Source organism: Carassius auratus, chromosome 13, assembly GCF_003368295.1.
Source record: "Carassius auratus strain Wakin chromosome 13, ASM336829v1, whole genome shotgun sequence".
Taxonomy (NCBI): Eukaryota; Metazoa; Chordata; class Actinopteri; order Cypriniformes; family Cyprinidae; genus Carassius; species Carassius auratus.
In genome coordinates this window covers 25,349,233-25,370,620 of record NC_039255.1, presented here as the reverse complement: position 1 = coordinate 25,370,620, position 21,388 = coordinate 25,349,233, and the positions used below count along the sequence as shown (strand labels likewise).

The 21,388-nt window shown below is 41.2% G+C and overlaps 2 protein-coding genes across 5 annotated transcripts; both read left to right on the top strand.

The window, feature by feature from the left end:
- Positions 1 to 1,102: 1,102 nt before the first annotated feature.
- On the top strand, positions 1,103 to 14,816 carry LOC113113109 (apoptosis-stimulating of p53 protein 2-like). 4 transcript variants are annotated; one of them, XM_026279281.1, is made up of 17 exons: positions 1,103 to 1,556; positions 2,052 to 2,199; positions 2,580 to 2,693; positions 3,928 to 3,995; positions 4,109 to 4,195; positions 4,340 to 4,514; positions 6,236 to 6,417; positions 6,495 to 6,659; positions 7,109 to 7,292; positions 10,111 to 10,206; positions 10,286 to 10,798; positions 11,190 to 11,890; positions 12,212 to 12,349; positions 12,439 to 12,572; positions 12,764 to 12,930; positions 13,483 to 13,682; positions 14,055 to 14,816. In XM_026279281.1, exons 1-17 carry the CDS (start codon positions 1,548 to 1,550, stop codon positions 14,094 to 14,096), a joined length of 3,123 nt encoding a protein of 1,040 aa, XP_026135066.1. In that variant the 5' UTR covers positions 1,103 to 1,547; the 3' UTR covers positions 14,097 to 14,816. The 4 variants fall into 4 exon arrangements, with proteins under 4 accessions (XP_026135066.1, XP_026135065.1, XP_026135064.1 ...); XM_026279280.1 differs by having other exon boundaries at positions 10,283 to 10,798; XM_026279279.1 differs by having other exon boundaries at positions 1,104 to 1,556; positions 6,495 to 6,665.
- Positions 14,817 to 16,239: 1,423 nt separating this feature from the next.
- Positions 16,240 to 19,393, top strand: cutc (cutC copper transporter homolog (E. coli)). Its single transcript, XM_026279276.1, has 9 exons — positions 16,240 to 16,482; positions 16,781 to 16,850; positions 16,930 to 16,989; positions 17,508 to 17,717; positions 18,016 to 18,051; positions 18,141 to 18,274; positions 18,474 to 18,501; positions 18,579 to 18,684; positions 19,003 to 19,393. Exons 2-9 carry the CDS (start codon positions 16,781 to 16,783, stop codon positions 19,112 to 19,114), a joined length of 756 nt encoding a protein of 251 aa, XP_026135061.1. The 5' UTR covers positions 16,240 to 16,482; the 3' UTR covers positions 19,115 to 19,393.
- Positions 19,394 to 21,388: the final 1,995 nt, after the last annotated feature.

Here is a 21,388-nt window from a genome sequence, read left to right as displayed (position 1 = left end):
TAATAATAATTCAAATTAATACAAATATTAATAATTTATTGTTTCTCCCTATAATTCCTCTTTTTCTTCTTTTAAATGTTTCTTTCTAAAATAGCATACTACTTATATACATTCAGAAAGTCTTCTAGTTTTGTGGACATTCACACAAAGACCAGTCACTTATCAGCTGAGAGGCCACACAACATTTGACCACTGGATTTACAAAACTGATTTTAATTTTAAGAAGTGTTACATCAACATTTCTACTTTGTATTGACTACTAATTAACACATACATTTTTTTATTTGAATTATCACTCAGTCTGTAACCATGCATTACTATGTCTTTGGAAGGCTTTTACATTTCAAACACATTCAAATGCACAAATTCTCAGCCAAATCTCTTTCACCTAATATATTTATTTGAAATGCCCCCAGAGATTTAAAGGCAATAAGTTGATGATTAAGTATCTTATTTGCATGCTCACGGTTCTCTGGCAACAAATTATTATTATTATTATTTTTAGTAAGTGTTTTATTTTGATAGTTTTTATTTTAAAATTATGTATTTTTTATTTATTTATTTAATTAATAGCTTTTCATTAAACTTGTTTGGGGAAAACTTGACTTAATGTAATGTTTAGTGCACTTCATTATGTTAATAACGAGATTTTTATATCAATATGGTACAAGAGTATCCTATTTAAATCAATATGATAAACGAGATAGGTCAAAAGTCATCTAAAAGCAATCAAAAAGTTTGAGTTTACCTAAAGTGAGTAAAGTAATGGACTACGTAACTAAACTAAATTCTTCTGTCATGTAATTTGGAATCAGTAACGCATTACAATTTTTCAGTAACCTAACGTTACCCAGCTCTGGTCGTTTATGTTTAGTTATATTTATATTGTAAACATTGGTTTCTCTTTGCATTGGCACGACTTTACCAGCAGAAGTCCCAGGCCAGCGTAGTATCGACTCGAGCGACCATAAACGGTTTGTTTCAACTGATTTAGAGTTTTAAAAAAAATCGCTTCTCTTCTCCTTTCAGCTACTGTAATGTTTATATAGAACCAATGATCTTCGTCGTCATCTTGCTCCGCCCCTTGCTCCTCAAGGTTTTCCAGGGGGTGGAGTTCTCTACGCGTGACGTCACGCTCTCCAGCAACAGGCTTCCGCCAGGGAACGAGAGGAAAAACACTTTGAACTGCAATAACAGACACAGAAAACACACTTCCACGCGAACTTGTATGGGTATCTGAACATTTAACTGCTTCTGCGGTAAATACAACACTTAAAGGTATTCGTGATCCGTCGACCGATGTTCGCCAGCAAAACTCTCGCGGAAGGAAAGTTTGGGAAGGCCTCTGACGTCACGCCCCTCGGGACTCTTTAATCTAGTAACGTTACAGGAAAAAAACAACAAGACGAAGAACGTTACAGGACTGGACGGTTTGTTTTGAACAAATATCTGTATTTTTAACTCGTTTTAAAAGGTAAACAGCCGTACAGTCCGATCCGGATTGAAGTCTTGGTGGAAAACATCGCTCCTGATCTCGCGACGCGAAAATGATGCCGGTGAGCTTTCATATTCCCACTTACATAAGAGGAAAAACTGTGTGTTTTGAGTCTTTAATCTCTAATCTGAAAAGATATTACCTGCGATGTTGTCAACCATCGCTCGTGTGACTTCTATTTAATGTTCGTGCTTAATCTAATTGTGCTTCAGGCTTGACGATTTAAAGGGATATATATTGTGTTTTCTGTCTGTCAGTCAATCTAGAGTTTAATCTCCACTGATTTAAATTGTGTTTGAATGTTTCTTTTCCAAATTCATATTAATATAATTGACCCCCTCCCACACACACACACTGTATCTCATTACAAGTAAAACATTTATATATGTATATATGTATATATATATATATATATATATATATATATATATATATATATATATATAAGTTGACCAGTAAAGTTTGTTTCATAGTATGAATGTAATAGAGTCGTGCTTCATCTGTCATGTTGTCCCTGATCCACCTCTCGTCCTCCACCTCTGCTGGTGTTCTCCAGATGTTCCTGACTGTGTTCCTCAGTAACAATGAGCAGCACTTCACCGAGGTGCCCATCACGCCGGAGACCGTGTGTCGTGACGTGCTGGGGCTGTGTCAGGAGCCGGGCGAGTCCAGCTGTCACCTGGCTGAAGTGTGGAGAGGTTCAGGTGAGGCTCTGCTGAAGAACAGAGCTCCAGTATCACACCGCAGTCTTTCAGATCAGATCTGATGGATCTAGAGCTCCACATGGCTCTGTCTTCAGAAAACATCTCCAGAACCACACACAACAGTCTAATCTTTGTATTGCCACACAGTAAAGGAATCATCCAGATCACATTGTCTGTGTGAAGCTCTGGGGAAGATTGTTCTGTACAGAAATTAGTAAGATGAAGATCCAGTTACTAACAGCTGCCTCTCTCTGTTATGGCTTTCACCACACTTTAGTGCCATCAGCAGATAGTGCTATTGGATGCTACATTGGTGCGCTGTGTGTTCTGGGTGTGTATGAACACATGTGTGTGTGTGTGTGTGTGTGTGATGACTGCAGAGCGAGCGGTGGGCGAGAGCGAGAGGATGATGGATCTGCTGCTGCAGTGGGGACAGGAGAGGCCCGAGGTCCGGTTCTTTCTGCGTCAGGGCAGATCCCCCAACCTGCCCACAGGTAACACACACATTAGACCCCTGCTTCAGACCCCAGCTCTCACTGAAGTACAGAGAAGGACTGCTGTATTCACTTCTGTCACAGACTGACTGGATCTAAATATCACACAGAAGCACATTCACCGTATGGGTTACAATCAAAATGACTTTTCCAATTCTTAGGGTTTGTTTTAGTTTTTGACAATGTTTGCTAACAACCAGTCTAATTACAGGAGCTAGTACAAATGGCTGGTTTATGAAATTTAGGGCTGTCTAGATGAGGTTATGTGCAAAGTGTTAGCAGTGAACCTTTTGTACTTTCTGCTCCTTCTGGTGGCATTACTGCTGTAACAGCTGTGACTCCAACAACTTTGGAGAACAATATTGGAGAATATTTTTTAAACCATTGCACAACTCTAGTAAATTGTTTTGCTATGTAAAGTGCCTAAAGGGTTAATGAAATGAGAAATAAAATTCTCCTTTTAAACCTTTAAACATTCAATCGATTTAAAAGCATAGAAGAGGTGGAAAACACACATAGCACAAAACGATGTGAACGAAAACTACATTCAGCACTCGCACAAACCCCAGACTGAGTTTCTCTTCCGTGTCTTCTTACACTTTAATGAACAAACACAACCTGCCAATTTGAACATTAAAGTGATTTTAACACATTCAAGCACAAGAAGAGGCGACTAACAACTCCGGTTAACCAACTGCTGTCGGTGTCCTTGATGTTATTTAAGTTAATCAGTATATTTAGTTTATAAAGTGAAGAATAAGCTTTGTTAATTTACAATGAAGTATTACTTTCTGGACTTGAACATCTACAAAATGTCTGGACTTAAAGCATCTTTAATTTATCTCATCATTGATCTATTTATTTATTTATTTGTGCGGTTGCTTGTATTTATTCTTATTTACTGACTGTTCGCTTGTTTGTAATGATGTTTGAACTTTATATTTGTTTGTTATATAAAGTGTAATGGAGAATCCTAAACTTGAATTGGGATCTAAGATGTTGGTGTCATATAATTTTATTTAGTAGAATACAAGTTAACAGGTCAAAACCCATGAAATCAACAACTATTATTAGTTTATTTAATTGTATTTTTGTGGTAGTGCCAGCGAAGATATTAACATCTGTGTCTATGAGTAGATGGTTCTGATTTGAGGTGGGCATTGTTCAGGCTTTGTGTTCGGGTGTCTTCTGCAGGATCTCTGGGCTCCAGCTTGTGTTTGTGTGTGTGTTTCAGACTCCAGGAGCGGGAATCAGAAGAGGAACGGAGTCCAGAAGCACACAGACAGACGGCCGGAGAACGGAGTGAGTCTGTCTGCACTTGTCTGTGTAACGTGATCCAGAAGTTCAGAAGGCATGAGAGGAATGCAGTCTAGTCGAGCAGGAGATAGATGAGCATGTGATGTTTGTGTGTGCAGGTGAGCATGACTCTGTCAGAGCTGCAGGAGATGTCTGCCAGACAGCAGCGTCAGATCGACTCCCAGCAGCGGCTCCTGGCCTCCAAGGTACAGGACAACACCTCAGTGGAAGATTAGACATCAACCGAAAACATACGGTTTTGTGACAGAGGTTTTATCTTGATATGAAGTGAGCAGTGAGTGTGCATCGGGTGATTGTGAGCGTCCCGCTGTCCTCTCTGTGTCCTGCAGGAGCAGCGCTTGTGTTTCCTGAAGCAGCAGGAGCACAGACATCAGCAGACGTCCTCGCAGCAGAAGAAGCTGCAGCATCTGAGGGACGCGGTGGACAAACAGGAGGCCAAGCTGAAGATGGTGCGGGCTCTGAAGGGACAGGTGGAGCAGAAGCGCCGCAGCAATGGGAAACTGGGTGAGCGCTGATCAGTATCATCTCTAACAGTCTTGCTGCTGATATAACACACATGTTCTTTTGGAGATTAAAGTGAGGTCTGGGTAACAAGCTTTACACCATGATGCATTCAGCTCCCTCTGTATGACGGTTGGTTAAAATGCTGCCTCATTTATAAAGATGTGCACAGAATGATTCTGAATATAAGCATACAGTAATTTCATGATGTTCAAATGTGAAGTGTTTCTAAGTACATCATCATGAATCATGTGCGTGTTAACTAGCACAAAAGTTAACAAGCTCTTCTAAGAAAACTAGAGGAGCCATGAATGATTAATTTGACAATCAACAATAAATTGACCATGTTTCTTAACACTGCACACCATTCTCCGGTCAAGGTGCATCTTATTATTAAACCTATAGTTCCTGAAACGTTTGCGTGCTCCAAAAAGGCTACAGATACAGGAATATTCCTTCTATAGAAGAACACAAGAGATTTAAATCAAATAATGAATTAAAATGTATTAATTTTATTATTACTCAGACAAAATGCTGCACATTTCTTTGTGAAATTGAAATATGTCAAATAATAAAACTAAATTGAAATTAAACAAAAATAACGACTTTATTAAACAATTCCTTTGTCAACAGTCTCTATGCTGCGTATGCTCTTCTGTGTCAGCCGCGCCACAAGGATGCGCTGTTTCTACCTGTATTTATGCTTTGATTTGAAAGAAAACAGACTATCCTTGTGGTGCGGCTGTTTTATTCACGTACAAAGTATTCCTTGACATTGTAAGTTACTTGGCAGTCTATGGGACAGTCACAAGCCTGCCTGTTTTCATCCAAAATATCTTAAATTGAGTTCCTAAGACAAACAAAGCATTAACAGGTTTGGAAAAACATGGGGGAAGTGAATAATGACAACATTTTCATTTTGTGGTGCAGTATCCATTTAAAACAAACCCCTAATCAAATAAATAATACAAATAAAATAAATATCTTCATATCAGCAGAGGAAGGCTTTGTCTGTGCTTTTTCCATTTAATTTGTGACCCTGGACCACAAAACCAGTCTTAAGTGTCAGTTTTTCGAAATTCAGATTTTAACATTTAAACGGAATAAATCACCTCTCCATTGCTGTATGGTTTGTTATGAGGAGAGTATTGGGCAGAGATACAACTATCTAAAATTCTGGAATCTGAGGGAGCAAAAAATAAAAATACTGAGAAAATCAACTTTAAAAATTGTCCAAATTAAGTTCTTAGCAATGCAATGAGCAGTTTCTGATTTAAAATAGATTGTATAATTTCGTAATTGTATAATTTCGAAGTAAAGACAGAATGTCCTGACTTCTGCTTTGTGAAAGTGTACTGAATAAAAGACAAACAGCAGAGTCTTGAATGAGATGCAGATTCACGCTCTGACAGCAGGTGGCACTTATGGAGCAGCAGCGATACAACGATAAACGGTTTCCGCTGTAAACAAAAGCAACACTGCGCTTATGAAATACTGCTTTTTATGCATTATACAGAGCTGAAGACATTGAGCTCCCTTCAGAGATGCATTCATATAAACCTCCCCCAGCAGCCATGTCATGTGTGAGGCTCCTAAACTGACAACATTCTTCCTGTGACTCATTTGAATATTCTTGTGTACTAGTCGTCATCTCATGTTCAGTGTTTCAGCGCAGGATTTAAGCTTGTGCACTGGAGGTTATTCTGTCTGTGTGCTTGTTTTAGTTGAGCAGGTGGAACAGATGAACAATATACTCCTCCAGAAGCAGAAAGAGTTGGTAGTCGCCGTGTCTAAAGTGGAAGAACTGAACAAACAGCTGGAGACCCTGAAAAACAGCCAGCTGGACGTGCTTCACAGTAACCACAGCTCAGTGGCCGAGCTGGACCGACTCTACAGAGAACTACAGGTAAGAGCAGAGGAGAGTTCATCACAGGCTCAGGCCTCTGTCGAAACCTCTCACCTGTGTGTGTGTGTGTTCACCAGATGAGGAAGAACCTGAACCTGGAGCAGAGCGCTAAACTACAGAAGCAGAGAGAGAACCTGAACAAGAGGAACCAGGAGGTGGCCAGCATGGACAGACGAGTCGGTGAGCTGCGAGATCGCCTGTGGAAGAAGAAAACCGCCCTTCTGCAGAAAGAGAACCTCCCCGTGAGCGTAAGACATCTCCTCTGTTCACAGCAGCACATTCATTAACGGGGATTTGATAAAGTCAGAGAGGCTGAAAGTTTGGACAGACAGTGTTGGCCTCATGATGAAGGAACAAAAAAGCTGTCACTCATTCAGTGACAATCAATTTAAAGTTGTTATACATAAAGTCATCAGCAAAAGGCTTTTATAGGCTTTTTTCTTCTTCTCAAAATGTAAAGAGTGAGTTTTGAGAGGCTATGTGATATTGTGAATGTAAATATGTGATATTCACACCATTCATTCCTTAAAAAAAGTGTGAAAACCGTAAGTCTTTATGCCTATAGCACAGCATTTTTTGAAAAGCTGAATGTTTGTATGAATGTGTGTAGTGAACTCAGTATCAGGCACACACTGTCCTTGTTTAGCTGCGATCGGTGTGTGGTTTCACGTCAGACGTGTTGTTCTTCCAGTTGCCTTCAGATGGCCAGACAGCGCAGCAGACAGGACCGGCCCGTGTGGCTGCTGTTGGTCCTTATATCCAGTCTTCTCTGATGCCCAGGGGTCCCGTGAAACAGGACCTGTCCACTAAACACACTCACCCAGACGGCACAGCGACTGTACCTCATCAGGACAAGACCCCTCACCCAGACTCAGGTTTGCAGATCACTGGGTCACACGACACGAGGACCTGGGCTGTCTCTTCAGTGTGTTCAGTTAGGGAGATCCAGTTATTACAAATGAATTATTTCCTCTGCTCTTTATCTATTTCTTAAACCTCATGTTTACTGCAGGTTACCAGTAGAGATGGCACTCATGCACACAACACCATGTTGATCTGATTTTCCTCTATCTTTGAGTTGGGGTCCAATTGAGATGCTGTAATTATATTATATTGTGAATTCAGCCACAGATGAACAGTTCATAGCTTTATCATAAGAGACAAAAATAGCAAATTTAATTTGGTACAAGAAAACAGTAACTTAGACTTGATGGATAGCAAACTTTTTTTATATATCTGGAAGGAATCATTTTGTTTTGTTCGTAAGGAACCAGTGTTATGATAGTAACTGAGATGATCGTTGTAAAATGTAGAAAATAATCGTATGAATTGAACTTTTACTGTCAAGTTCAGTCGTTCCTGTTTTAAGGACCTTCGGGTGCATAGCTGTGTTGTTGTGAGAGACGTTTGAGTCTCACTCCAGTCCTGCAGCTCAGATAGTAGAGCACCGAACTAACAAACACAAGGTCATGTCAACACATATCGATCAAATGTGTCCTTTATCTGCCCAGAGTGGAAGTGTGTGTGTAAATGATTACTTTTAGACAAAATATGCAGTTACTGCATTGTGCCTTTGTAAGAATAGACTAAATCTACAGAAAAGACAGCATTTTTAGTCTGTGCTGGAGTGTGCAGACTTGTCTAACCCATTCATTCAGAGAGTTATCTGTTTAACAGACCGATCACCCAAAAATGAAAATTGTGTCATTTACTCCTCATGTCGTTCCAAACCCAAAAGACTCTGGATCTTTGAAACACAAATAAACATTTTTAAGGAAACTAAGGAGATTTCTGTCCCACCATTGACAGTCACATATACAGTAAAGATTAAAACTGGAGTGCATCCAACAATTTACTACATTTTAAGGTCATTGCTTCAGTCCTATTTGAAGTTATCCCAACAGTTTGTTTTTTTAAGCATATTTCATAAATTAATTGTATTCTGAAGCACACTACAAAAAACCTCCAAAATCACTGGTGTTAATCTGGCACCTGCTGCCAATTTCCTTAATGCTGTGACAAACCCTATTTAACTGGCAGCATTCCTCCAGTTTTCACTGAGACTGCAAGATGGTGGTGACTCAAACCCTGCAACGGGAGGCGGTCCAACTGAAAGCCAAAGGGATGACCCTCTCAGCCATTCCTAGAGAAGTTTGTCATTCCACATCTGTGATTTCTAGACTATTGTAGCATTACAATGACACTAATTCAAGTCCTCTAAAAAGGCTGGTCTTCCCTGTAACACAACAACACTAGAGAGGACAGGATAATGCAGAGACTCTCAAGCTGGAACTGCTTGACCGTTCAGTGCTGAACAGGATATGTTTAAGAGAAGATGGACTGAACACACACTCTGTAGTGATGAAGTCTGTCATCAGCAGAAAGAATCGTAAGGCTGGGTCTAAAGCCCCTTCACACAGAGATTCATACATGGATAATGTGTTCTGTGATTTATCCTTGGATCGTTTGAGTTTGGTTCATTCACACTGCCAGTAGCTATGCATCCATCCACCTGTTTCCATGTGCATTTTGGATAATCGCATAAAATACAGCTGGATGGAAACACCAAGATGCGCATAAATTCTAAAAATGCACTTACAGAACTTACGCGCACAACAGATTATGATAAACTTTTTATCCGATAAGAAATTTTTTTGCATAAACTATGATGGAAACGTTTACCGAATGACTTCCACCATGCACATTAGGACTGGGACGATAAATTGATGCAGAATCGATTCGTGGATTGATTCTTAGATTTTCAGGATGCATCGCGATTCAAGAAAGAATCGCGATGCATTCGGAAAATCTCAGAATTGATGCTGAATCATTTCTCAATTCCCGAGCATCAATCCCAGCCCTAATGCGCATTGATAAAGACAGATCACGTTCACAGCATCTATATGTTGTTTTGTTCATTCTGAAATGCCTGTGGAAAGTCTGTCATCGAAGTATTTCTGTATAATTACTGTCATACATGACCGCGTTCCCAAACAGCAGGCATCCACCTCTGAAAGCAATGACTGCATTTACTGTGTTACATCTGCTCTCTCTGAAGCGCAAGTCATTTATTACATGTGAAAATTATTTCTCTTATTATTACTCTCTACTTAATATATTTAGTGATATTTAGTCCCAGTTTACCAGGAAGTGGCAGTTTCTTCTCTTTGACTTGTTGGATGGAACCGGTACTGAATTCTCAAATGTTTTATGCAATATTCCAGTTTTGTGCACAAATTAAATTCACATCTTTGGATGGAAACATAGCTAGAGATTCTGTTTTCCCTCTTCATCAACTTTTTGAAGCCTCTCTCAAAGAAGGGACAGAAATCTCTCTGAGTTCTCATTAGATTATCTTCATTCATATTTCAAAGATGAATGAAAGTGTTATGGGTTTGGACATGGTGGTAAGTAAATGATGACAGAATTATCATCTTTAGGTGAACAACTAAAAATGCAGCAACTTAAGAAGCACAATTTATTTCTTGAAAATGTAGAAAATAATGCGTTTCTTGAAAAAAGTAATCTGATTCAAATAACTTGTGTTACTTGTAATGTGTTCACCCTATGTAGCTTCACATGTTAAAGTGTGTTAACGGTGACTCCGTTTAAGGGACCTCACTCCTACACAGCCTGAGTGTGACCAGTGAAATGAAACTCAAATGTAATTCTCTCTGTCGTGACTGTATTCAGGTAAGGTGTCGTCAAAGATGTTTAACTGGAAGTTGGGCGGTAATGTTGGGTCGTCCAGTCTTCCACGCACGGTGGCCCAGGCATCTAAAAACCAAGGTGACCCTCTACGCCTCGCATCCACACACAGTTAGTCTCTGCTCAAATGTGTTCTGAATTGTTCTTCCCCCTGTAGCAGATAACTCAGACGCGCTGAAGCGGGACCCCAGGGTGCGCCCGGTCTCCATGTTTGAGTCCATTGATCCACCGGCAGCTTCTTTACGGAAGAACCAGAGCAGTGAGGACCTTGTGTCTCCTTACACTCAGAGCGCTGTCAAGAACACAGTCAAGGTTCCTCCTCCTGTTCCGACTAAACCCAAACAGGCCAACCTTCCCTCTGGTGGTCAGATGGGATACGGCAAGGCCCCCAGCGCCGGCACCTTCCCTGGGAAGAGTAAACCTTCGGCTCAGCAGCTGCCCACTGGATCCCAGTCTGGTAGTACTCTTCCCTCCAAACAGGAGGCTCCCCCAGCTGCAACCGTATTCCCCTTCAGCCTCGAACCTCCTGGGGCCAAAGACTCCGGACAGGTCCTGCATAAGCCCCAGATGCTGGCCACCAGCTCCATCTACTCCATGTACACGCAGCCACATGGGGTGCAGGGAACGCTGAGCCGACCCCAGACCCAGAACCGTGGCAGCAGCTTCATCAGCGGTGAGTGACACTACAACACACACGACTGGATTCATCCCAGCAGGCCTCTCACGTCAGATTAACAGATGCAGCAACACTAGCAGAACAACAGAAGAGTAGCTGATCGTAGCTCCGTGTAGCTGTAGCAAACGTTTCTGGAAGGTTTCTGTTGGCAGGCTGTTTCTAACACCTCAAACAAACTTCATTTTGGCTTGATTTTGTTCAAAATGACACCACATCAATTCGTTCTTTGCTTTAGCTTGAAAGTATATCAGGGTCTTAAACTAGCTTTCTATTAAACTTGGCGCGGTGCACTGTGGAGATTGTTGGTTCTGTGGATGCAAACAGTATAAAGCATGAGATGATTTGTGATTATTTTGATCAGTCGACCGTTGTTTCTGTCTTCATGCAGTTTATGGTAAACCAGTGACCCCCGCAGGCCAGCAGTCTCTAAACCAGCCTGAGAACCCGTACCTGGACTCATCCAGTGTCCCAGAAACAGAGACGGACCACAGCGCTGGAGGGTCTGCTTCAGAGAGCCATGAGAGCGAGCGGACCCCCAGACCTCTCAGTCCCACCAAACTGCTTCCCTTCATCTCCAACCCCTACCGCTGCCAGAGCGACGTGGACCTAGAGGCTCTCCGGAAGAGACTCTACAACGCACCCAGACCCCTGAAGAAGCGCAGCTCCATCACGGAGCCCGAGGGCCCGGGCGGCCCCAACATCCAGAAGCTCTTGTACCAGAAGACCACTCTGGCAGCGATGGAGACCGCAGAGAGTCCTCCTGGAGAAGAGGAGAAGGAGATGCCCGCAGATCCTTACAGAGCTGATGAAGCTTCTCTCGAGGGACCGGAGCAGCCAGCCCCAGACACTGAGCGAGAGGACATCCCTCCTCCACCGCCTCCACACCCGGCCCCACAGCCCCACGCTCCCTTCGTCTCTCCACCGCCCCAGCCGGACAGCCCTCCTCCTCCTCCTCCTCCTGACAGCTGCTCCGAGGACTTTCCTCCGTATCCTCCTCCTCCTTACCCCAGCGGCGCTGAGCAGGACAATCCAGAGGACTCCTTCAACATGAAGCCTCCTGAGGTCACCGGCATGGTTCCCTTCCCTCCGGTGAGTGCACGCTTTACATTATAGACCTCAGCCAGCGGGATCTGGGTATCATCTCAACATTAAATGTGATGTTTTCTCAGAAAGCATCTTTTGCCTGGTCTAGTAGGTTCTGCCACTAGTTGAGATGGGTTTGTGTTGACAAGTCACATGACTTTGGTCGCACTTGTTTTATATATATATAGACCACATACCATGTCATAAGCTTTGTATGATAGCTAGTAGCCTGGACACACAGCTCCTCTGGGCATAATAAAATGAGAAATGAAATGTATGCTGCTTTAATGCGTCAGATGCATGAGTGTAAGCGTGTGTTGTGTGCAGGGTAAGAGGACGAACCTGCGTAAGGACGGATCTGAGCGCATCGATCACAGCATGAGAGTACACTTCAATCCTCTGGCTCTGTTACTGGACTCATCTCTGGAGGGAGAGTTCGATCTGGTGCAGAGGGTCATTTACCAGGAAAGTCCCAGTTCACTGTGTGTGGGAAGGTGTTTTGGGTGTCATGAATTGGGGCATGTGGCAGGTGTGTGATGATGTGTGTTTTACAGGTGGAGGATCCCAGTCAGCCTAATGATGAGGGAATCACAGCGCTGCATAACGCAGTGTGTGCCGGCCACACGGAGATCGTCAAGTTCCTGGTGCAGTTTGGAGTCAATGTGAACGCCGCCGACAGTGACGGATGGTGAGGGTTCGTTCCCACGCTCTTCATCAGTGAACAGCAACACAGCAATACATTTATTATTTGAGTGATATGCAGGAGGATCTACAGACAGCTGGTCATCATCACAAGAAGTGTTTTAACCCTTACATGTCAAGCCAACATTAACAGGTTACAATCAGGCTGTGTGTGTGACTGTGTGTGTGTGTGTGTAGGACGCCCCTGCACTGCGCCGCGTCCTGTAATAACGTGCAGGTGTGTAAGTTCCTGGTGGAGTCTGGGGCGGCCGTGTTTGCCATGACCTACAGCGACATGCAGACGGCAGCGGACAAGTGTGAGGAGATGGAGGAGGGCTACTCTCAGTGCTCTCAGTTCCTCTACGGTCAGTCACTGCGGCTCTGAGCCACATTAGAAACACACTGTTCTCATGTCAGACATCAACACTTTATCATGTGCAGATCAAACCTCAAATGATGAAATAATGATGATCGTGAGCAAAGATGCATTGTTTTCCCCACAAACTCTCTAAATATTAGGAGGAACTGGAAAATAACAAACCCTAACAAGGTTGTGAGCACATCGTTTGACCAGAGAGCTGTCCTAACCTCTGTTTACTGAACATAACTTTCCACTCTTTCATTAAGCAGTGATCTCAGTCCATGACAACAACACTCAACTCTGTGAGGAGAAAACACATCTACACGACGCTAGCACAGACCTGGGGATGTAGAATTGGTCTAACATAACTACAGTTTCACTATAATCTCCTGAACTGAGTTTTTCGGGCATTAGCACATGAAAGTGTGATGTTTACATGAAACCACATGAAACAAGAAAAGGCTCTGAAGAATATAAACACATGTAGACAGACTCAGAGTGCTCTGTTCAGGCCTGGGCTGCGTGTGGTTCACCGCTGTGTTTCTGTGTTGCTCAGGCGTCCAGGAGAAGATGGGCATCATGAACCGCGGGGTGGTGTACGGCCTGTGGGACTACGAGAGCGAGCAGGACGACGAGCTGTCCTTCAGAGCGGGAGACTGCATGACGGTGGAGCGGCGGGAGGACGAGGACGAGACCGAGTGGTGGTGGGTGCGCTCGGCCAGCGGAGAGGGATACGTGCCCCGAAACCTGCTGGGGGTGAGGCTCTACACACTCACACGGGGGACACTGATCAGGGCGAGGAGACGGTTACTGCCTTTCACACTACAGAAGTGTCTCAAACTGTTTTTTACTCAGGAAGGTTGTAATTTAAGATCTAAAAATACAGGACACATAATCCTCAGCACTGTAGTTTACTTCAGTTACGTTAATATTGCTTCATTAAAGCCTGTTTTTCAGAAAATGCATGCAATGTTTGCAAATCTAGAATGGATATTTCCAACTGATATACATAAACTGTCTTGAAATGTTTTTGTGGAGCATCTAATGTGCCTGAGACTGAGATCACTGCATGTGTGTGTGTGTGTGTGTGTGTGTTATAACTGATGTTGTTTTCTTCCTCCTCAACAGTTGTATCCACGAATTAAACCTCGTCAGCGGAGTCTGGCGTAAGTGCTTCAGTGAGGACACTAGTTAACTTCCTCAGGCTGGCGTCGGACCATCTACTCGATTGACCGTTACTGTTCATATGTTACAAAAGAATCTGTCTTTTTATCACAAAACAATTGAATAGAAATTAGGTGTTTAGAATATACTTTATATTTGTATATTTCAAGAGTTTTTCCACTGAAAAAAGCAATGTAATGGTGGCCTGTGTTTTGCATCACAGGTGTTTCACATAAGCTGTTCTTCAGTACTTTATTGAAAGGAAACTGATAGTGTTGGAGATCTTCTGAATCTTGGCTAACATTTTTCTCATGCACAATGCTTAACAAATGAAATGAAGTAGATGTACAGTGCTAGTAAAGTGAATTTCTGGCCCAGTAGGGAATATAATAGAAAGTGAGTGAGTGTGATCTCTGTGATGTTCTGACCTGCCGGAGATCTTCAGCTGGATGGTACATGAGACATGATTTTCCTGTGTTCAGCAAACATAACCTGTGTTTCTACATCTTCATCCTCTTGAGTTACTGGACCAATCAGCTGGAGGTTTAACATGATTAAACACTGTGAACATGAATACTGTCGTCTGTGAAGTGGGTTTGTCAATATATAGTAAGACAAATATTATGCTGTTATTCTGCACAATTAATAACTCTGTTCTGATATTAATGGGTTAGAGTCTGGAATGATTTGTGCTATTAAATGAAGCTTCGGTGGCTTATTTTTACAGATCTTTGTCACATCTTGATTTTCAATCATTTTCACTGTAAACTAAGCTTCTAAATGTCTGGCCAACAGTCAAATGTATACCTTGAATGCAAAGTTAGTCACTTTGGATGAACATCAACAGCACACTTTACAGTCAGTGAGGACCAGCTCCCTAATTCTGAAATTAGAAGTGATTTATTTGGGTGTATATACATATTTTAGTATGGGTCTATGTAGGATATTCATATAAATAACATTCAGATTACATTTTACCATGTTTGTCATTGTGTGACGACTCAAACCAGAAAACGGAGAAAGAAACAGAAAATAATATGCTCAGAATGAAAGAAAACGGCGATTTTCCAGAATTTAAGATTCATGCTGAGATGTAAAACAAACTAACATCCTTCAGTTTTAATGCATTCACATGCTACACATTCAGAATTTAGTTTTTCCGCATTAAACATTTGCTTATCTTTTATTGCTGTCTTTCTTCCCACTCCCAGTGAGAGAAAGGTTTTCATTGTTTTTGTTATGTGTATATGTGTCAAATTCTGTCAATGACGGTTTCTGTCACATTTTCTTGTCCGTCAAACGCAGGGTTGCCAGGTCCCAGAAATATTTCCAGCCCAATGACAACTCAAAACCCGCCCAAATGGAATGAAAACTAGCCCAATTTTTCAGTGTCCAATCAGATTAGACAATGGCTGGATTCCCACAAAGGGCCTTAAAATAAATGTATATAAGTTTAAGTTTAAAGTATTCGTCTTTTGTCTTACCCAAATTCTTTGCACACACTGTTTTTTTAATACACAATACACTATTATATATATATATATATATATATATATATATATATATATATATATATATATATATATATATATATATATATATATATATTCTATCATCATTTGGAACACTTCGAATCCACTCCTTTAATCCTTTCTCTGTCTCCCATTCTTTGCGATACTTCTTTCCATACTTTCCCCATTTACCTGACATTTTAGAATGCTGCTTGTTCATCCACAGACAACCGAACCAACGCTTCTGACTACAACGCTCTCATGATGTGAGTGACGTGATGATGATGCTTGATTTGTGATGTCAAAGCACATGTGGCGCGCGCTCAAGTATTAATACTACTTGCAAGTATTAATTCCCGGGGGATCAACACCCACTAATAAAAGGTTCACTTTTATCTTTGTCCACAATTATTTTATTATATTTTATTTTTTTGCGGCCACAGTACATCATAAATGTAGCCCAAAAAACCGCAACCCGCAACTCCGTATTTTTTCCCGCAACTCCTTTTCTAAAATAGCCCAATTGTGCGGGAAAACCGCTACCCTGGCAACCAAAACGGTTAAAATGATTCACACATCTCGAATGACTCGTTGTAGACTCGACTGAGTCGGTTCAGCGGATCTCTGAACAGAGTTCGGTGACGATGTCCGGTGCAGGGTTGCCAAGCCCTCTGTTTCCCGCCAGACTGACACCTTTCATACAATCATCGCGGGTTAAAGAGTTCTCTTCCTCCACTCCTCTCCTCCCCTCGACTTCGCAGGAGGTGAAAACCGCAGAAAAACCCCTCCAGGCTAGTTTTGATAGTATTTGGGCTGGCTTTGTTTTGAAGACCTGGCAACCCTGAGCCAGAAACACTTCCGGCGCCGGACGCTCACGCGAGGTAACGAAACTCAACAGAAAACAGAGCATAATCATAATTACACACAAACAAAAAAACATGAGCGTTTTAAGATATCAGTTAAGTACATGAGGTTTTAGGAGACGTTACAATCTTCCCTCTTCTCTTCGGAGTGATTCTGTGTTCAGACTCAAACCCCCCAAACTCCAGTTATCACTGAAACATTTGGGAAGTCTCCCTCATCTGACACCTGTGTGGGACAGACTTAAACCTGACAGCTCATATGGTGTCATGATTTTTATTATAATTGTGATAATATGATTTCCGACTGCCCTTTCAGATGTCCGAGGGTTTCCTGATGGAGGTGTGTGTGGACTCGGTGGAGTCAGCCATCAACGCAGAGCGAGGAGGTAGAGTTCGAGTCTGGTGCTGTGGTGCAGTGGTGCAGGTCTGGGATCAGGTCTGATGTGTTGTGTTGTTGATGTCCAGGTGCGGGGCGTATCGAGCTGTGCTGTAGCCTGCTGGAGGGAGGACTGACGCCCAGCACAGGTACCACACACAACAGTTCAGCTCTCAGCTCCTGTACATTCAGATTCAGACTGATGGGGATGATTCATCTGAGGAGAAACACCAGAGCTGGAGAACCTCACAATACACACTTAAATATCCTAATGATTTTTGGCCAAAAATATAATTTTTGACCCATACTATGTATTTTTGGCCATTGCTACAAACATACCGATGCTCTTTAAGACTGGTTTTGTGCTTCAGGGACACATATCTCATTCACATGGCCAATCGTTTATAATTTGTTGTTACTATATCAGACATTTATGAAAACAGAAATTGAGGAGTTCAAGATTTTGAGCTGAATTCAAAATGCCAATAATATAGATCAAAATGGATCTCAAGGATGTAGAGGAAAAAGACAATATGTGGATCTAAATGTAAAATGTCCCTGAATCTTTCCCAATGTGAGGTTTTCTGCATCCCAGAGCTCCCAGTTGTGATGGTGCTCAATGTCAGATTTCTTCATCATGTGTTAACAGCGTGGTGTTGGTGTTCAGGTCTGCTGCAGGTGGTGAAAGAGAGCGTGGGGATCCCGGTGTATGTTATGATCCGGCCCCGCGGCGGGGACTTCCTGTACTCAGACTGGGAGGTGGAGGTGATGAAGAGGGACATCGAGCAGATGAAGCTTCACAGAGCAGACGGCCTGGTGTTTGGAGCGCTGACAGAAGACGGACGCGTGGACACTGAGCTCTGCGCGGAGCTGCTGGGTACACATTAAACCGTTCGCTCATACGTCTGGACGGAATAGTTTAGCTTGTGTTAAAGGAGTAGTTCACCGGAGAAATAATACACTTATTAATGAAGACACAGTTTGCTCTCGGTTGCAGACTGTATTTAATGTGAACAGAGCTGGTCAGAGAACTCTGTGAGTGTTTTATCGGCCCGTCATAGAGAGATTAATAAAAACATTTTAAGAGTACACAAAAGTAATAGCAATTAATCAGATATTAGCAGTGCATCTTTATCTAACACCTGCTGGATGTTGTGTTTTTGTTTTCTCTACAGCGGCTAGTCGACCTCTACCAGTCACATTTCACAGAGGTAAAGGGACATTGGGCTAATTATGCTGACAGGTCATTCCCTGAAGCGTGCGTTTCTCAAAAACCCCGTCTGTCGCTGTCTCCTCTCAGCCTTTGACATGGTCCACGATCCGGCGGTGGCGTTAGAGGCTCTGATCTCGCTGGGCTTCGAGAGGATCCTGACCAGCGGTTGTGACAGCTCTGCTCTGGAAGGTTTACCTGTAATTAAACGCCTGGTGGAACAGGTGAGACGTCCGTATGGTTGACAGAAAGTTTGTCGTGCACATGACACGTTGTCACTGTGAAGATTTGCTAACTTTGTTCCTAACTATGCAATGCACCTTATATTTAAGCTTAAGTTCTGTTGTTTAACATTAGTTTACAATATTTATTCTTCATGACGAATGTTCCGATTAATGAAGTTTTCTCTCTTTACACCACCAGGCCAAGGACAGAATCGTAATAATGCCAGGTATGTGGGTCACTCGTTGTCTAATAACAGGTGTGTGTAGTTGAGGCGTGGTTCTGCATGGTGTCTGTGTTGAGCAGGAGGAGGAATCACCGAGAGGAACCTGCAGAGGGTTCTAGAAGCGTCTGGGTCTCAGGAGTTCCACTGCTCTGCTCGCTCCAGCAAGGACTCCACCATGAAGTTTAGGTGTGCTACAGAACAGACCTTATTCCTTTTAGAGCAGCTTCGTGTCCACAACATTCCTCCAAGACTCCCAATTGTGTTTACAAAATTTATTTTAATCCAAGGACAATCGAATAGTTTCTTTAAATTAAAATAAGTGATTATATTAATTACAATAAAAATTAATATATTAGCGTTTTCAGAGTTCGTGTTTTAAGAGTGTAATGTTTTTTATTTATTTATTTTTTTACTTAAGATAAGAATTGTGTAGATTTTTGGTTTTAGCTTATTTTCAAGCTTTTTCAGTAAGGACTGGGTTTATGTGTATGCTTTCTTCTGTAGGAATTCTAATGTGAGTATGGGAGGCTCTCTGTCCATACCAGAATATGCAGTAAAAGTGGCTGATGTGACTAAAGTACGTACGCTGAACGCCATTGCGAAGAACATAGTCTAGGATACGTGGAGCATCGCTCATTTGTTTCTACAGAAGTCAATAAGAGCTGTACAAGAGGGACACTCTAGAATATTCATGTGAACCTACTCTAGAACAATCTACAATGAAGATGAAACAAAAATAAAAAACTTGAAATGTGCCATGATCGGTAACATTTTTGTTTAGATTTGACATTTTGCAGGTGTGAAATAAAATCCTTCTCTTCTCTTCAGCCATGGCATGTGTTCATACTAATCTTCTAATATTCCCTCTTTAAATAAAAAAACATTTTGAACTTTATGCAATTTTGTGTAATTTGTTTTGAACTCTTTTTGTAATGGAGATTTGACCAATATTTGTGACTGGTTTGTACATTTATCTACTTCATTGGTTATCTGATGGGTTTTTAAAGAATGTGATCCATTGGTTCAGCAGGTAAGTAGCTTATTTAATGCATTGGAAATAAGATTTTGTGAAGGGATATGCCCATTCACACCAACTTAATTATTGTTGAAGAATTACCATACTGCTGGGTTAAAATGAATCCCAAATGTCTCAGAATATTTCCCTTTAACATGCAGCATGACTACAGTAACAACACAGGTAATGGGAATAATCAAAAGGTGAAAATGTATTGATTACCAAAACATGCAGAAATGGACAACAGCAGGGAAAATAAAAACACAGTGCACATATGTATGTGATTTGAGAAAAGTGTAGAAAGAAGCAGAAACTGAGAGCCTGTCAGGAATAAGTTGTGCAATATAGCAAATGAACAGGCCTGTATCCTCTCATTTTCATCAACTATACATTCTGTTCTGCTTTATTTTTACCCATTATTTTACTAACGTGTTCTTTGGTTTCACATTGCTTACTAATAGTTAAATGTGCACGTGTGTGGGTTAAAGGGATATTTGTCTACATGGGTTAGAGCAGGGGTGTCAAACTCATTTAAGGTTGAGGGCCGGATCAGAGAAAGTGTCCCCTTGTGTGGGCCTAATTTACCTTTCTATTAAACTCTAGCTTGCTTAGAATTACATTAATATTAACCATACAAACTATATATAGATATATATATACACACACACACACACACATATAGGATTTTTTTTTTAAGATGATGCTTGGTTATTTTAGGGGTGTGCAATATTGACACACGTATATATATATATATATATATATATATATATATATATATATATATATATATATATATATATATGCATGTGTTTAATATATATATATATATATATATATATATATATATATATATATATATATATATAATTATGCAGAGTGTGTTTTTTGTTTTTTTTAAGATGATGCTTGGTTATTTTAGGGGTGTGCAATATTGACACACGTATATATATATATATATATATATATATATATATATATATATATATATATATATATATATATATATGCATGTGTTTAATATATATATATATATATATATATATATATATATATATAATTATGCAGAGTGTGTTTTTTGAGATGGTTTAAGCCTGACATGGAAAAATGAAAAATAAATATGAAACTAAAGCCACCAGTAGGTGCCAGCAAATCTCTGTCTTTATGAGTGACAGTGATCAACTGACTCATTCAAAACGGCTTATTCATTTAGAAATGAAGTTAGTGATTAAGATTAATTCAGTAACAAAATATTCAGTGCTGCACGGAGACAATTGGTCTTACTTTGGCCTTGTAAAAACTTATCCTTGCCGAAACAGAGATAGACAGCATTGTGACTAATATAAAACACTTAAAGATGCTCTAGCGGTTAATAAACAGAACTGCTTGCGTCTTGCGGAAGAACATCGTAGCCGGAACTACTTCTCTCTGTTTATGTCTATGAAGAATCACAAAGGTACTGGGTTACTCCGCCGCGGTACCCCCGAAGCAATCTAAAATAGTCCGAATATAAACACTTATTATAGGTGCCCCCTAGTGATTCAGGACAAGCTAAAAACACGGTTTGGAAAATGGATTCATGGTGTACTCGCTTATTATATACATTTTTCTACATTTTGAACACAAACAAAGTAACGGACCACAGCTCTGATTGGTTGATTTCTTACCGGGAGCAGTCTGTAACTGCAAATGGCAATAGGAGCACTGGGAGGAGCCAGAGGAGCTTGGTTTTTTCACAGATTATCTGTCTCTTATTCTACTGTCAGGACATAATGACAGGTTTAACAAATACATTTTTACAAGTTACCTACTTCAGCTTTATTGTATAAAAGCGATTGCGCTGACATTCAGGAAAGCAACAACCTTGATGTAGTTAGA

What these genes read in the sequence shown, in the direction of transcription:
- LOC113113109 (XM_026279278.1), top strand. An exon ending in GCATGGTTCCCTTCCCTCCG is followed by an intron (nt 11,891 to 12,211) that starts GTGAGTGCACGC and finishes TGTTGTGTGCAG; the next exon opens with GGTAAGAGGACGAACCTGCG. An exon ending in GCCGCCGACAGTGACGGATG is followed by an intron (nt 12,573 to 12,763) that starts GTGAGGGTTCGT and finishes GTGTGTGTGTAG; the next exon opens with GACGCCCCTGCACTGCGCCG.
- cutc (XM_026279276.1), top strand. Translation starts at nt 16,781, where the DNA reads ATGTCCGAGGGTTTCCTGATGGAGGTGTGTGTGGACTCGGTGGAGTCA. An exon ending in AGGACTGACGCCCAGCACAG is followed by an intron (nt 16,990 to 17,507) that starts GTACCACACACA and finishes GTTGGTGTTCAG; the next exon opens with GTCTGCTGCAGGTGGTGAAA. An exon ending in ACCAGTCACATTTCACAGAG is followed by an intron (nt 18,052 to 18,140) that starts GTAAAGGGACAT and finishes GTCTCCTCTCAG; the next exon opens with CCTTTGACATGGTCCACGAT.